At 45.5% G+C, this 15,165-nt stretch overlaps 1 protein-coding gene across 4 annotated transcripts in view; it reads right to left on the reverse strand.

Annotated features, from left to right (window-relative positions):
• Positions 1-1,701: 1,701 nt before the first annotated feature.
• Positions 1,702-15,165, reverse strand: part of LOC105562151 — an 18,822-nt gene continuing 5,358 nt past the window's right edge. Inside the window, exons 2-9 of one of the 4 annotated variants that reach the window (XM_012012731.1) lie at positions 13,794-13,826; positions 11,739-11,804; positions 9,394-9,635; positions 9,020-9,281; positions 8,295-8,676; positions 7,996-8,190; positions 7,313-7,419; positions 4,396-5,587 (exon numbers count right to left, since the gene is read on the reverse strand). In XM_012012731.1, coding sequence (XP_011868121.1) covers positions 4,484-5,587; positions 7,313-7,419; positions 7,996-8,190; positions 8,295-8,676; positions 9,020-9,281; positions 9,394-9,635; positions 11,739-11,804; positions 13,794-13,826 — 2,391 coding nt within the window. In that variant the 3' untranslated portion in view covers positions 4,396-4,483. Of the gene's footprint in view, positions 5,588-7,312; positions 7,420-7,995; positions 8,191-8,294; positions 8,677-9,019; positions 9,282-9,393; positions 9,636-11,738; positions 11,805-13,793; positions 14,221-15,165 lie in introns of those variants that run through there. The other 3 variants (XM_012012730.1, XM_012012729.1, XM_012012727.1) reach the window with 3 other exon arrangements.

Below are 15,165 nucleotides of genomic sequence, written 5' to 3' on the forward strand. Positions count from 1 at the left end.
GCTGCGTTACAGCTTTCTCTCAGATTAAAAAATGATAAAAGATAGATGCTCCTCTCCCTATTAGTCTGTTAAATCAAGGCTCTAGTGTAACTAGAAAAAATTACCTTACGACCCCATCTCGCCCCGTACACTCGCGAGCGGATGCTGCAACGCTTTCTTCCCGATGAGCCTCGAAACAGGAACTCCCGAGGATCATTCTGCGAGAATCGTAATCTTAGTTTGGAGTATACTAATTTTCTAGCGTATATAAAATGTACATGGGCAACTGACGACTTGATTCCTTTTCTTTTCTTCCGGCACGGAAAGGAGGGAGAAACGGAAAATATACCCGAAAGAATTTTCTAATTAAAAACGCTCGTTTCATAAAACACGCGCGCCTCGGCGAGAGAAGGAGGGAGAAAACTGACGTAAAGTGTATTTAGAGAGACCCCTCGCTCCGTCCTCCCTCTCTCTCGCTCTCTATTGACACAAAAGTGCAGTACCTTCCTTATTCACCCCTTTTACTGCGCAAAGCAGGATAATTAAAGAACTTTGAACAATAATGTGTTAGCCCCCGCGTTTTTCCACGCCGCCGCGAGCTCGACGGTTCGCTAACGTTCGCAGTTGGCGTGGGTCATGCATTTCGGAATCTTTAGAAAACTCCGCGGTAGAAGAAAGACGGATCGTCAGGTGGCTCCGAGTGAACCGAGGATCGCTCGACGCTCGCCGAGACTCGCGTGCGAATCGAGCGATCGGAAAGAAATTTGTGAATCGTTAACGAGAGACGTCTGTCGCCGCGCGACGCATTTATTTCCGTCGCGTCGGCATTTCCCGGAGGAACGACAGCTCTCCTTCCTCGGCGTCTTTTCCGGTCTCTTACGCCGAGCCGAAAATACTTGTCGCTCGAAAAGAATCCTCCCCCGCGCGGAAAAACCGCGCGTAAACGCGGCCCTCGGGAAATGGCTGGGCGCGCGCGCGCGCGCGCGCTTTGGTACCGCGTTGATGCGCTACACCGAAAGTAGGTTTCCGTGGGATCTCGAGCGTGAACCGGCTGTAGTAGGTGCCCGAGGTGAATTGATTAAAATCGAACCGCGCGGCGCGGCGCGGCGCGGCGGCGGTGGCGGCAGCGGCGGCGGCGGCGGCGCGCACGCTAACAAAGGAGAATTGCGGCACGGAAAGGGTGAAGAGAATGTGGGTGGACGTGTAGATGGAGCGTAGAATGGGGAATGGGCAAACAGAGCGCAATTAACGTGCAACCATTAAATATGTACGCGCGCGTTGCTACAGCGGCGACGCATGTGCGCAGGTCGGCCTCGTAAATACATCGGGTATATCGGATACCACCCTCTCCCCCTTCGTCCTCCCTGTGCGCGTTGCGAGCGAGCGAGCGGGTCGCAGCGTCTCTTCTCTGTCTCCCTTGGCCTGTTGGCACAGCCGCTTGATTAGCTCCACCATATTTACATGTCATTAGCCGATTGTTTGTCCAAGTCGGTAACTCCACCGCTCCCGCCCCCGCGTTGCCGCAGTTTAGCCATTTTTTTCTTCCAGCGGGAATCCAGTCCGCCGTTCAAACGAAACGTCCGCGTCCGCGGGCGCCATGCGCTTCGAGAGCCCCCTCCCCGCGATCGACCGTGATAAGCGAGTGAGATAAGCGAAATCTCGCGGCGGTTCCTCGCGCCCGGAGGAGGTGGGTCGAGGTTTCCGCGAACTGAAACACACGTGCTGCTTAAGTCGTCTTTATTTCATAAAAAATACGAATCTCTCGTTCTCGATATCTCGTTGCCTATGCTTGCGTATAACAATTCTCCGCGCCCTCGATCCTTCTCTCCTTTATACACCAGATATAGATGACGCGGGCGCACCGATTTTGGTGGCCGGCGAATGCCGACGTTAACGCGAAATAAATAGACTAATCGATGGGCAACTGACAAATTCCGGGAATAAAACAAAAAATAATACTAGCACACCCGACACTTCTCAATGGCATAAACTCTACCTTTCGCACGATCGACCCGGTCGCCTTTCGCACAGGCAAAACGTCTTGCAAAAGATCACAGCTCCGCTCTGTCCGGACGAAAAACAATTAAAAACGCAATTAAAATGAACGTAACGTCAAATACCGTCCAAGTTCGTATCAACAAAACATAGTGGCCGCTTATGAACACACGCATACACAAACACACATACAATCTCTCTCTCTCTCTCTCTCTCTCACTTTGCAAACTACCTTCGGCAAGAATACAACTTTCGTGAGAAACAGGACGAGCGGTTTTACCGCGTCGCTTTATGGAACTTACAGACGATGGTCCTTAACATCTAACGCTTTTTCGATTATGGTAACGAGAATTTGATTAATCGTATTACTCCACCGTGATTGCTCTCGTTCTCCGATCGCCGGCCGTCCATCGCGTCGCATCCGCGATCCGCGTTTGCATCCGGGGCACGTAAATCGGCACCTCCACGCTTCCGCGGAGTTTTTAAAAAGTTGCACTTTTACAACACTATTAAGGCAGTACGGTAATGTGACTTGATTTACGTAATAGTTAGGCTCCCTCCCGCGTCCTTGTCGCCTTCTCTCGAGTCAGTAGTCGCGCGATTTCTCGGATATGTGCTTGGTTCAGCTAGTCACGCGGGGTTCCCTCGAAAATCGTGGTACACAACCGGGATCTCTCTCAGAGGTCGGGAATGCGAGGCGAGGCGAGGTCCCGTTTCCGAGAGAATCGACTTGGAAAATTCGCTCGAATCGCTAGATCGGAATCCGCTCGATTTCCACTCGTGCTTGTAAATCACTGGATCATTTGCCGTTGCTAATCTCGCCGTCACGAGGACCAACAGCTCGGATAAACGAGACTGTTGGACCGAGAAAATCAAAATCATCTCGATGCTTACAAACGCCGGCACGAGCGAAATGAACGATTTCCTCTCCCGAATGTCCCGCAATCTCGCGCCCTTCCGTGCGCGTATACATATTGGGTGTAACATGTATAAATTCCATTACGGAGCAACGGAGAGGAGGAAACTCGCGTTTACTTCGTCGGAGAGACAATCGCAGAATCGCGAGAAACGAGGAAAACTAGCATTGCGAAGGGAAGCGCGCCTGGCCTCGGACGATCCGCTCTAACGTCTCGCGCGAAACCATCGAGCGAGGTTTCTAATGCGAAGTAAAATGATTAATGCGATTGTAGCAATGACGTCTTCGTCCTACGCGCCGTAGGCCGCGATACACTGGGAGACGCCGCGTGCGTCCTCGAGTTGTCCTGCTCCGCGTAAAAACTTGCAGGCTGTGTCGCTGAACTGTCGTCATTAAAATATCTCTAGCATAGAACACGTTCGTATACTGACTTAATTGCTATGATTCCGACGATCGACCTGCACGTCGCGCGTTCTTTTCCAAGAGAAGACGCGTGAATGCCGCGGAGGAGACCATCGGGTTCCCGAGCGCGATCGACAATAAGGCTCTCTTGTTTCTCCCTTGCAGTAGAAATGTATCCTCATTCCTTTCGCTACCACCAACGTTCAACGTAAATTAGTATATTTTTTATCTATTCGTTAATCAACTGCTGAGGGATCTACTTCTGCTGTAGGACATATTCGATTACGCGCGTTTATTAATATAAAACAATAAAAAGCAGTTTTTATTGCATCCACTAATCCACTGTTGAACGCGGGTGGCGAAAAGATTAATCTACTCCGATGTATAGGGCAAGAAAAAAAGATCCGCGTGGTTCCTCACTGTTGAACTGTGCTCGTGATTCAACGTGGAACCAGGAGCCTTAATGTCAACGTAATTAATCTAATTATGTCTAACCAGTGGCGGCATCAGTCTCACTCGCCGTGGACTCGTCGCCGACTTGCTCCAGCTCCTCGCCCCTTTCCCCCGGAGAGACGAGACCCATGGCCAGTATGTTAAACTCGTCCGAGAGATCGTTCACGTTCATCGCTTGCGCCGGGGTGTCGCTGTGGCCGCTGCTGCTGCTGTTGCTTCTGCTTCTCAACCGCCTACCACTGGGTAAGTCTTGTCTCTCGGTGTCAGCCTTATCGTCAGGAACTGAGACCTCGTTACGAAGCTCCGAAAGATTGTTTTGTGCAATGCGCAGTGCCGCCGCCGCCGTTGTCAGTCGATCGTCCTCGCGCTCCGCCGAATGCCGCGGAGTCACCGACGAGCAGCGCCGGTTAACGCGAGCGAGCTCGTAGCCGGACTGCGTCGAGACTGCGTCCGAAAGACGACGGACGGCCGCTTTGCTCGCGACATTGCCATCGTCACTGGCGATGTCCCAGTCTTCGTGTAGCCAAGCAACGCGACTGATCAAGCGGTCCTCGTCCAGGTCGTCGCAGGACGTCAACAGTGGAGCTTTAGCAACGGTACCACCGTCATCGTACTGCTCGTCGCGCGGGCTGTCCTCCCGGGCAATCTCGTCGTCGTCGTCGTCGTTATCATCCCCGACCTCATCCTCGTGTGCTAGCTTTGTTCTAAGTGGCGCTGATATATGCGCTTCTTCCAATTTCACGTGCTCGAAGAAGCGCGTGAGAGCGCGCCGCTCGAGCTGGACTGCTGCTGGCTTGCTGTCTGGCTGCTCGTGCAGCTCCAGCTCGTGCTCCTCGCGGCAGAGCTGCTGCCGCAGGAGAGGACAGTCTCGGTCGTTTGCGCCGAAGCCTCGTGACTCGCGTGCACCATCGGTGACGGTATGGGACTTGTTATGGCTTGGGAACAATGAGTAGATGAAGTTTCTTGATCGGCACTTGCCACGATCGTCGCGACTCGCCGTTGCTGCTGCTTCCTCCGCTGATCCGGTTGATCCTGGCCGCTGCTGCTCGTCATCGCTGTTTTCGGCATCGCCGTAAGGAGACAGTATGATTTCTGCGCTTGATCCGGCTGACTGATCGACACAGAGTTTGTCGCCGCGTGCGAATTTGGCCCAGGGCTTTCTGCCGTTGAGGGTTGCTCGGTCCAGCTGATGGTCGTTCGAGACGGGGTGAAGAGAATTTGGCAATTTTGGTACGATGACACGGTGGAGTGGGACTGCACGATTGGTTTGTTTCTTACTGTTGTTACGATCGTAGAACAGGGGATGGGTGACGACGGGTTGGAAGCCGGCCTGAATGGTAGTGCCGCAACTGGTCGGCAATTGGTAGTTGAAAACTGTGGTGCGGCTTGGTTCTTCGGTTTCACCGCTAGAAGACTGATTGGACCTTCCAGTCGGCTCGGTGATTTTCTTGATGATGAAATATGATTGATGCTTTTCTGATTGGACGGTGGTACTGGGCAATTGGTAGGAGTGGGAACTGGCGACAACCTGGTCTTCTTTGACATAGGAGATGCGTGAGTAGTGATTGACGACGTGATCGCGAAGTACGGTGGCTTGTCGGTACTCGTTATCGAAGACCGGGGTGAGCTTGCTGTCTTCGGACTTGTTGACGTTTGAGACGGAGATATCGTTCGTGTTGATCGGGATGAGGAAGGTTGAGGCAGGCAGCTGATTGACGCCGAAGACGGTGGAGGGGTATTTTTTCTGAGTTGTATCAACTTTATAAAGTCCACCAGACGCTTTATAGACCTCTGGGTCTTCTCTTGCTTTCCCAACAAGTCCTGACGCATTCGTTGTTGCAGCTATCGCAAAGAAGACATAAATATTTTTAATGTTTTTCCGAGAATAACACTTTGGATCAGCGTGAGCTTTTATTACTAACAAGGAAACGTATGCAAATGTTCTCTTCGATTTTATCTTTGAATACCTTTGTTATAAACGGTAAATTGTGATGAAAAAAAACAGTTGTCTAGTATGTAATCTTCACGCGATTGAGAAATAATTGTGATCTGGGAATAATTTCACATTTTCCGTAATATTTATTTCGAATCTGAAATTTAACTTGAAGAAATGGTTTCGACTTTTAAACTGTTAAAAGATTCTTTTAAAGTGAATTATCTGTCTACAAAGTAAGTCATAAGAATTGAAAACGGGCACTTGCATCTGTTTCCATGCAGAACGGCTTACTATAGCAACTTTTATTACACGTTTACTATGTACGAAAAGCTGCTATAATTGCTTGCCAAAAATTGTCACCGTGAAAAAAAGAGCTAATAATACAAATTTTGAATGTCATGCATTTCTTAAAATATATAGTGTACTTCTTTCAATCTATTACATCTGTATTACATACAAGCAAGTAAAAATTATCAGGAAGATTTCACGTGATTTTAACATAGAAATAGCTAATAGTGTATTTTTAATTTGCATGCGATCGAGTTCGAGAAAAACCATATAAAATAAACTTTACAAATCATTGTCGATTTGAAAAAATAAAGAATGTTAATTCGCTATTCGTTAATATAAAATAATATAATAATAATGATATAATAAAGCATAAACGTACAAATTGCATTTCAATTTTACATAAAATATTTTTCTTCACATTACGTAAAATGATAGAAAAGATCAAATCATGTGCACATATAAATGGCTCTTCTTTTCTTCTGAGAATTTTTCGGCAAGGCAGATATTCAAATATAGTGAATATCTAGAAAACGACTGTATTATCTAAATAAAAGATATTACAAATATGTCACGCATGCCATTTGATGCATATAAAATATCGCTCTTAAGGTACTTCATTTGTCGCACAATAAATTCTTTAAACGTGTTGATTTCGAGATAGAGAATCTCTAGAGATATGAAAAATTCTTCTAGCATTTTAAGAAAGTTTTATAAAATTTTGGTGATTCGATATTTTGTATGTACAATAAAGTGTATATAATCGAATAATCTTTAAATATGACATTTCAGTACAATTGGCAAATATAAATCTAAACATTGCACAAAATTTCCGTGTATTCTCAACAAATTAATAACGCAGAAGAAATTATATTCGAACAACCAAGCGCTCTATACTCTTGTCAATGCAGTGAGGAAATCACATCTATAAATTATTAATACGAAGGAAATAAATGTTTAAAGAAATAAAGCTGATTCATATTCGTGAATCACGAAAGCAACGATCGATAAATAAAAATATTCAAGACTGGTCGATTCTTAATCAAATTAATGTACTTAAAAAATATATTGTGAGACAATAAAAATTTATTATACATTAAATATGAGATCATTTTTCATATTTTATAGAAATATCTGTCTAGAGAACAGAATCGACTTGTCTTCATAAAATATGACATAAACGAAAAAAAATATATAAAAACGCAGAGATCTTGCAGGTTCTTTTGGATGAAAAAACAAAAGGACGAAAATCATTGGCAATTTACATATTTGACTAACTCAAAAGAGCATTCCAAAGAAAAGTGAACTTTATAATTTGTCTCTATGCAGGCCACAGGACGAACCTGGAGTGACTGGCCGAGTAGTTGTGAGCGTTTTTCCAACTCGTAAACCTGCAATCTCAGATCCGAGTTTCGCTCGCGCAGCTCATATCTTTCTCTCTCTTTTTCCTCTGCAAGATATTTTGCGTTCAATACACAGGTTGTTTTTTTGTGCCCTATCGTGGACGATCGACCAAAAAGTTCTTCTTAATTGCAAATTCTTCGGCCGTAATCGAGAAGCCGGTCTCACACGCGGACACTTCTTCCGGCAGGTTGCCTCTCTCGTTTATTCAGCGAGTGCGTGCCTACGCTCAATTAAGTCTGCGGCAACGCTGCGATACCTCGTTGTATGTTAAATCTAGAAGTTATGGACTCATGTTATACAAATTCCTGTGCTTATTTAAAATAATGTGCTTGCGCCGATTTACCGGTCCTTTATGATTTTATCTCGGCCAAGTTTACGTATAACGCCGTTACTCTACAATGCACTAACTGAGAAGGCAGCAAAAAAAAATCGTCGGCTTTCCTTCATAATCAGAAAATCAATAATCTCCAGCCGACTGACTTGCTGCGGCAAAATGACACAAGTCTATCGCGAACTTTTCACAACTAAAGTCGTACGGAACAAGAACTTTTTTGTCAATCACACGCTTAGCGCTATTGAAGGAGGAGGGATTTCTTCTTTCAAGAAACCGAGGACGATTTACCGAGTTTTTCGTCCTTTTTGTAACGTAGCAATTTATTGTCGACTTCTTGTCCATTAGCTTCTTCGTCCTTTTCGATGTCTTCTTCCTCATCCATTGATGATATACACTTTGGACAGATCCTGGGTGGAGGCGTTGATCGGGTATGACACGAGATGTGATAGTTACTTGAGCAATTCCTGCATGTTGTTAACGAACCTACGAAATGGAGTCGCATATGCATTAAGTACGTACGTTTGTATACATTTGCATGTTTTTCAATGAGACTGTAAGAAAATTAACAATGTTTCTAAAAGTTTCACCTGGATTTTCACAACAGATGCACACGATAGAGTCACTCCCAATCCTCTCGATGGTCAAGCTAGACGGTAATCCGGGTATGTGAACAACCTTGTTACCTATCGACTGAACAGATTTGGCACTGGACACGGACAATCGCACTTGGTTGTCTTCCATTTTGTTTTTATTCACGAAGACCTTGCTGTCCGCGTTTCTGAGGATATTTGGCCTAGTGGTGGACTTATGGACTGGGTATAACGACTTGGTTACCGTTTGCGCCGGTGGCGAGGTAGATTTGGTTGGCTGAGTTTTGTTAGGTGGTGGCGACGGACCGTTCATACGTGCGGTCGTCTGCCGAGTGTGAGGAGCGTTTCCCGATTGCAAATAGGAATGCCTCTTCCGCTTCTAAAATATATGCGTCAAAATACCAGTCATTAAAGATTTAACGATACGACGTGACATTGTAGAGATCTATTTCCGCCCAAAGAGTCTTAAATTCATTTTTTTTCATATGTAATATAGATAGCTCAATTTATCTTTGCGCGTTACTTTCGCAAAGGCCATGCTAGTCTAAAACAAGTATCTACAATGTAAAAAGATGGACGGGTTCAGGACTCAATGCCGACCTCATGTATGATTTTATAAGAGATTGATTGGAGAGTTGCGAGGGATTATATGGAGTTGAATGGCTCCCGCTTCGGGAACTGATATTTCACATGTAAGAACAAAAGCATTGACATGCACTTACAGATGGTTGCTCGAACATGGAGTACACAAATTGCGGATTAGCCGTGCTACGACGTTTCCTTTCCACCCTCCGGTTCTGCAGCTCCATACACTTGGACTTGGTAATAAGCCCGAGGCAATTCAGGTAATTGTACTTCTCAGACGTTTCGATGTTGTGTTCCTTCTGCGCCTCCTCCTCCTGCTTGTCGTCGGAATTTTCGTCCAACGACACCTCGACGACGTCGTCTTCGCCGGAAACGGTTTCCACCGAGCTGGAACGTAGCCTGCAAAAAACCTCCAGTTGAAAAGAAGCGCCAAAATCTTCGTATAGCTCTACGTGACGAACAATGAACAAATTTCATTGTTTAATTTAAACTGTAATCAAACGAAGCTTACTTTTCACAATCCTTATCACGCGAACGGTGAACATCGCCATTCCTAACGACTTCCTCGTAGTTTTCCTTCGACGGCTTCGTCTCGAAACCATTGGCGGCCGCTTCGTGTTTCGTCTCATTATTGTTTGTAATGTGATTGTTGTTGTTCAGTCCGAGGAGCGACGGTATGGAAACTTTCGATCCGTTCGCGTTGTCCGCCTTGAGCGCGTCCACCTCGTTGCGCAGCCGCTGCACACTCTGCTTCTGTGTATTAACAACCAGAGATATATATAGCACCGTCGTGGCGTTACTTAATATCGGCGATTTCTAAAAGAGATCCTTAGAAACGAGCGGTGAACTAGGCGCTTCAACTTCGGCGCCGTTTATTAAAGGGTAGCACATTTATGTGCAAACATTCGGACAATCGTTTATGATTTTACATAAAAGTACAAGCCTGATCTGCAACGTGCTCTAGAAACATTCTAATTTGTACACTGAATAAAAAAAATTTTGCTATCGTAGCTAATCGTGATTTGCTAAAAATATTTTGCTGCCATAACTTTCTAGACCACAGCAAACGGTTTGCTGTCGCACCTAATGCTATAGGCATAGGAGCAAAATATTTAGCTATCGCAACTAAATATTAGCTGTCCATATATTACAAGTGAAATTTAGTTGCCACATGCAGTTTTTAGCAACGACAGCTACATTTTTCTTTTGTGTATGAGTAAATCAAAACGCTCAAAGAATTTGTCGACGATGATTGTGCAATTTATCACATAAAAATTTCTAGACGCAAAGAGCACATTAGGCTACAAACGTACAAGAAGCAGATGCGATTGTTGCGAAGAAACAGAATATTACCGCATAGTTGTGCGATTAAAATTACTCGAAGCAAATACGAGTTTATATATATATATTCAAAAGTTAACTTTCGCAAAGCTCGGGAAAGTTTCCGCCACTTTCAAAGTAAACGAGAGGCAGACAACTGTCGGAAAAAATGGCTCGGGGAGCCGCGCAAACGGGGAAAAACGGTCGCATGGGGGGCGGTAAACGGATGAAAGAAGACGCGGAGATTTTGTAAAGAGCCGAAAACGTTTTCGCAGGACATTTTATTGATTTCGAGCCGCCCCGTCTCTCACTCTCTCTCTCTCTCTCTCTCTCTGCTCCTCTCCCCCGGAGTCGCTCCAAGTCGCTCTCGCTTCTTCTTTCTAAATTGTCGCCTCCCTCCTGCCGTCCGCTCGCCAACCTCCTCTCCCCGCGCCTTCCCGCTCCCTCGCACAGCCTCTCTCCGCGTATCATCCCCCGTCCGTTACATCCCGACTATTTATCTCGCTCGTTATCAACGCCGTCGGAGCAGAGAGACAAAGACAGACAGAAAGGGTGAGTAGGGAGGGAGGGAGGGAGAGAGAGAGAGGGGGGAAGGGGTAGAGAGAGAGAGAGAGAGAGCCGTGGCGGAGAGGGACGAGCGCGACTACACGTGCGAGGGGAACGCGATAAACATCGCTGCCTCCCGACTTAATCTCGGAATAATGAAACTAACAAATTCCACTCTCGCCCTTCTTTTCCATTTAGGAAGTTTCGCAACTCGCCCGGTAACAGCCCCGTTGTAATACATGATCGATACATTCAGTCGTTTCGCGGCCAGCACCACGCGAGTGATACTGCGGCGCGATAAGGCTCGGGTACTTTGCGAAAGTTGGGCAAGGCATGCCAAAGTTTTTGCTGTGCAACAGCCAACGCTCGGGATCAATAATAGCCCTGAACGATAGTGTAACTTACGGAACTGCAACTTTTCTGGGCTTTATCGCTAAGCGTATGTGTATAATACGATCGCGAGATTTACGATTATTTAAAGAGGAAAAGCCCGCGCGTTGCTCCCTCGTCTTTTTAATCCGCGCTCCAAGCTTCCTCCAAGAGAAAGCGACACATTGGATTAGTCGGAAAAGGAGGAGGGGGTTTGTTGGTCTTCAAATCATTCTCTCGATCGTTACAAGCATAGATCACGCACTGCTGGACCGCGCACTCCCACCTTGTCCTATTGTTCTAGACAAGGATAGAGTCTCTTGCAATGCGTGTGACAGAGAAGCCTTTCTTCCCCGAGGGAGAATCCCTCTGTCGCACGCATTTTTTCCGAAAAGTCGGCAACACCCTCTACTATGAATGCGCGGTCCAGTAGTATATGGTACACGACTGCGTTTAACTGTGGATGCGTTTACTTTTCAGGTTGAGAGACGATCGACCAGCCAAGAGATTGATTGCGAAATTGCGGGACCGCGCGACGAGGGAGCTTGAGAGAGGACGTCATATAGACGCGGTATCGCTACGTGCATGCGACTCGAAGGAAAATCAATTGTCCGCACTTACCTGGCATCTCCCCAAAGACACGATGTACACCTGGATCTTCTTTTTCTGCGCGTGAAGGTCTGGGTTCTGCAACAGGACGCAGCGTGATTACGCGTCGAGTTCGAACGCATTCAAAGCTGGTGCCGCGTAACCGCCGTGCATGTGTCATACGACAAATTTTTCAAGCGCGTTGATTGGCCACGAGCCAGAAAATTTTTTAGGTACCCGAGAACTTTTCTATCCTGCAGCCAATCAACACGCTTGAAAAATTTACCGTACGACGAGTGCAATGCCAGCCTAAAGGCCTGCGTCCACGATGCTAGAACTGGGTTCAAGTTCTAGTTTCGCTTTTATCGAATAGCTGCAGGTTGATTGGCTACACATTTCTCGGAACTAGAACTTGGACCGAGTTCTAGCATCGTGGACACAGGTCTTTAAGATACAGAATTGACCCCCTAGTTTCGAGAAATATGCAGCCAATCAACTTGCAGCTTTTATGGAATAGCTGCAAGTTGATTAGCTGCACATTTCTCGAAATTAGAACTTGGACCACGTTTTAGCATTGTGAACGCAGGCCTTAAATATCGATACTGTTACGAGCGCGTCTGGTAGCGTCGCCGAAATGTACCGCGAAACGGAAGCGAGCAGGCGGTTCAAGTGCATCGAGAGATCGACTTGGAACCGCTAATCAGTTTATACCACGAAGTTTACGTGTCAAGGACTTTATTTCTCTTTCTTTTTAGAGCAATTGTAATCGAATGCGGTTGCGGATATGTATAACATGGGAGTTTTCCCCCGATATGTATAAATAACATCCGCGGCGCTAATTGCCGTGAGACGAACTGTCTGGCCGAAGTTTGTTGCGCGCGGCGTGGCTTGCGACGAGATTCTCTCCAGAAGCGGGCGCGCGCACACACAGGCTCCCGGCGGAGTCTCAACGTATCGATCGTTCCCTCCTGAATCTCGAGTCCCGTCGTAATTCGAGGTAAATCGTATATCGAGCAGCGAGCCCGCGGCTTTTTTCACTTCCAATATGTAATCTTTATTCCACACCTCCATCGCGGAAGTATTCGGAATGGATTCCGATCGGAATTGTCCCGTTTCCCCTACAAAACGCAAGAGAAGTCTAGGGAATAATTGAACAATTCCGATCGGAATCTATTCCGAAAATTTCCTCTATTGTGCGGGGCACGGCCTTGCTTGCCTAGCCGCTTGCGTGCGCCACTTCTACTCTTTCTTATTTTTGTCTTGATTGTCCTATATCTTTAATTGTACAGTGATGGACAGAGTGGTTGCGACTTTTTCTAATGAGTTTAGGAACACGCATTTATATTCAGGGTTACAGGGTTTTCAAAATCTTCTTCTCCGAGGAATATTTTACTCGATGGCCATTCTGAAACCATTCTGAGCGTTTCCGATCTATTTTCTCGAGTAAAAGTTTCCCCACAGTTTTGGCCTGTAAACCTGAGTCTAAATGCGCGGTTTAAACTCATTTACAAAAGTGTTGCGATCATTCTGCCCATCACTGTGTCTTATTCATTAATGCCTGAACCTCAGTTTTACTACACATCTTAGTGGACATTTGATACAATTAAAGTAAAATGTTTTAAATTTAAAATTATCTACTGTTTGATATTTAATAGATACTCAAAGAAATGCATGTTTTAATTTGTTTATTATTTTTTAAATTTAAGTTAATAAGTTATTAGGAGCCACCTAATGAATAGTTTTCTTGAATAAACTAATATTTTTTTAATTAAGATTTTTTTTATCAGTGTAGGATTCACATGTTCATAATCTTTATTCCCATCTGTACATCGATGAATTTCAGGCTGTATGAAGCTGTGTGAACTACAGCCTGAAACTCAGTGATTTGTACAGATGAGAAAAATAATGATAAAAATGCAGGTCAATGCAATAATGAATAAGACCGTACATTGCAATGCAGTGCTATTATTATTACTTGAGACGGATTTGAAATAAGAACGGACTCCGAACACCGGCGAGTATCGTGTAATTAGGTGACAATGTGTCAGCGTATAATCGTGTACAAATAGCAGATGTAACGATACTTACATTCGGGTCGCTCTGCTGCCTCTCCACGCATGTCTGTAATTTAAGAAAAAAAAAAGTCATCAGTATCGACGAGAAGAAAATACTACGGGGCTTTATTATTATGTAGACCGTGATGCAGGGCCGAGCGGGAGATAAATAATTTAGCAGAAGTATGCCAATGTATACGGGGCCAACTGGAGCACGATGCGCCATTACGCCATTACGCTCTCCCCTCTTTCCTCCCCCTCCCCGCGTGCTCTCCGTTAATACCTCCATTAATTAATAAAGATGCAAATTAGAATCTCGCATTTAACGTCTCGTTAACTCGTCGCGACTCGCGCTTCACTTCCCTCGCCGTTTCGGGAGGCGATCGTCGCGCGTTTACCAATTAATTGCTATGCAAGAACGTACGTGACGCATTCTCAATTATATTTTAATCATGTTGATTTTTATTCTTTCTCGATTGTACTTTTAATTATCGCGCGACTCTGAATTGTGCCTCACATTTTCGGACGGCAGCCGTCACGATGCAAATATTTTCGAATGAAATATTATTAATTGTTGTACGACTCCCCTAGGTCGCGTTACTCTGATAATCAACTTTCTCGCGTCTTCAAAGATTCTCACGGTCCGAATGTTCAGAATTAACTTGCGTTTTTGCGCGGGTGTTGTTTTTAATAATGCACGAGCACATGCATATATTATACACTTTTGATTATACGGGCCAAAGTTTTACCCCCGGCTTATGGAAGAATATTCCCGCGGCAAAATTCCCCTGCAAACTCGCGCTCGATTTCGATTTCTTTTCGTTGTACAAAATTAAGAGAGAAATTACGGCCCTGGGATGCTCCTTGCTTGAAAGATTTCTTGTATCGACTCTTCTTCCGTTAAAGTTCTAACAGCGAGCTATTTCTCCCGCGACTGTCAAATTAGCGCAACTCTTTAATTATGACTCGGATCCCATTTGTACGTTAACATCTTCTGTGAGTCAATTCTGTATCTAGAGCCAACGGCACACGATACTATTTTTCTTACTGGATTGCTTACGAGAGCCAATCAGGACTTAGCCTTAGGTCAACTAAAACTCCGTTGGCTTCGCACCGAGGGGAAACCGCTGAGGACATTGTGGTGTTACGGATTTGCGGCATTACTAAGTATTAGTACACATTTTTGGGGCATTAGTTTGGGCATTAGGCCTTGCTGGAGCATTATAAAGATAAAATAAGATAATAAGATAAAGTAATGCCCACTGGGCATTAGTGGGCATTGGTGTACAAGATTTTAGTCAGCCGTTTCCCCTTCACTTCACACCGTAGTGAAAATGCTAAAAGTGAGCAGCTCTGTCTAATAGCGTTTTCGATTTGCTGACTCGACCCGACTCCGAGTCAGAAAA

This window comes from Vollenhovia emeryi, unplaced genomic scaffold, assembly GCF_000949405.1.
Source record: "Vollenhovia emeryi isolate VEMERY1.0 unplaced genomic scaffold, V.emery_V1.0 DF939194.1, whole genome shotgun sequence".
NCBI lineage: Eukaryota > Metazoa > Arthropoda > Insecta > Hymenoptera > Formicidae > Vollenhovia > Vollenhovia emeryi.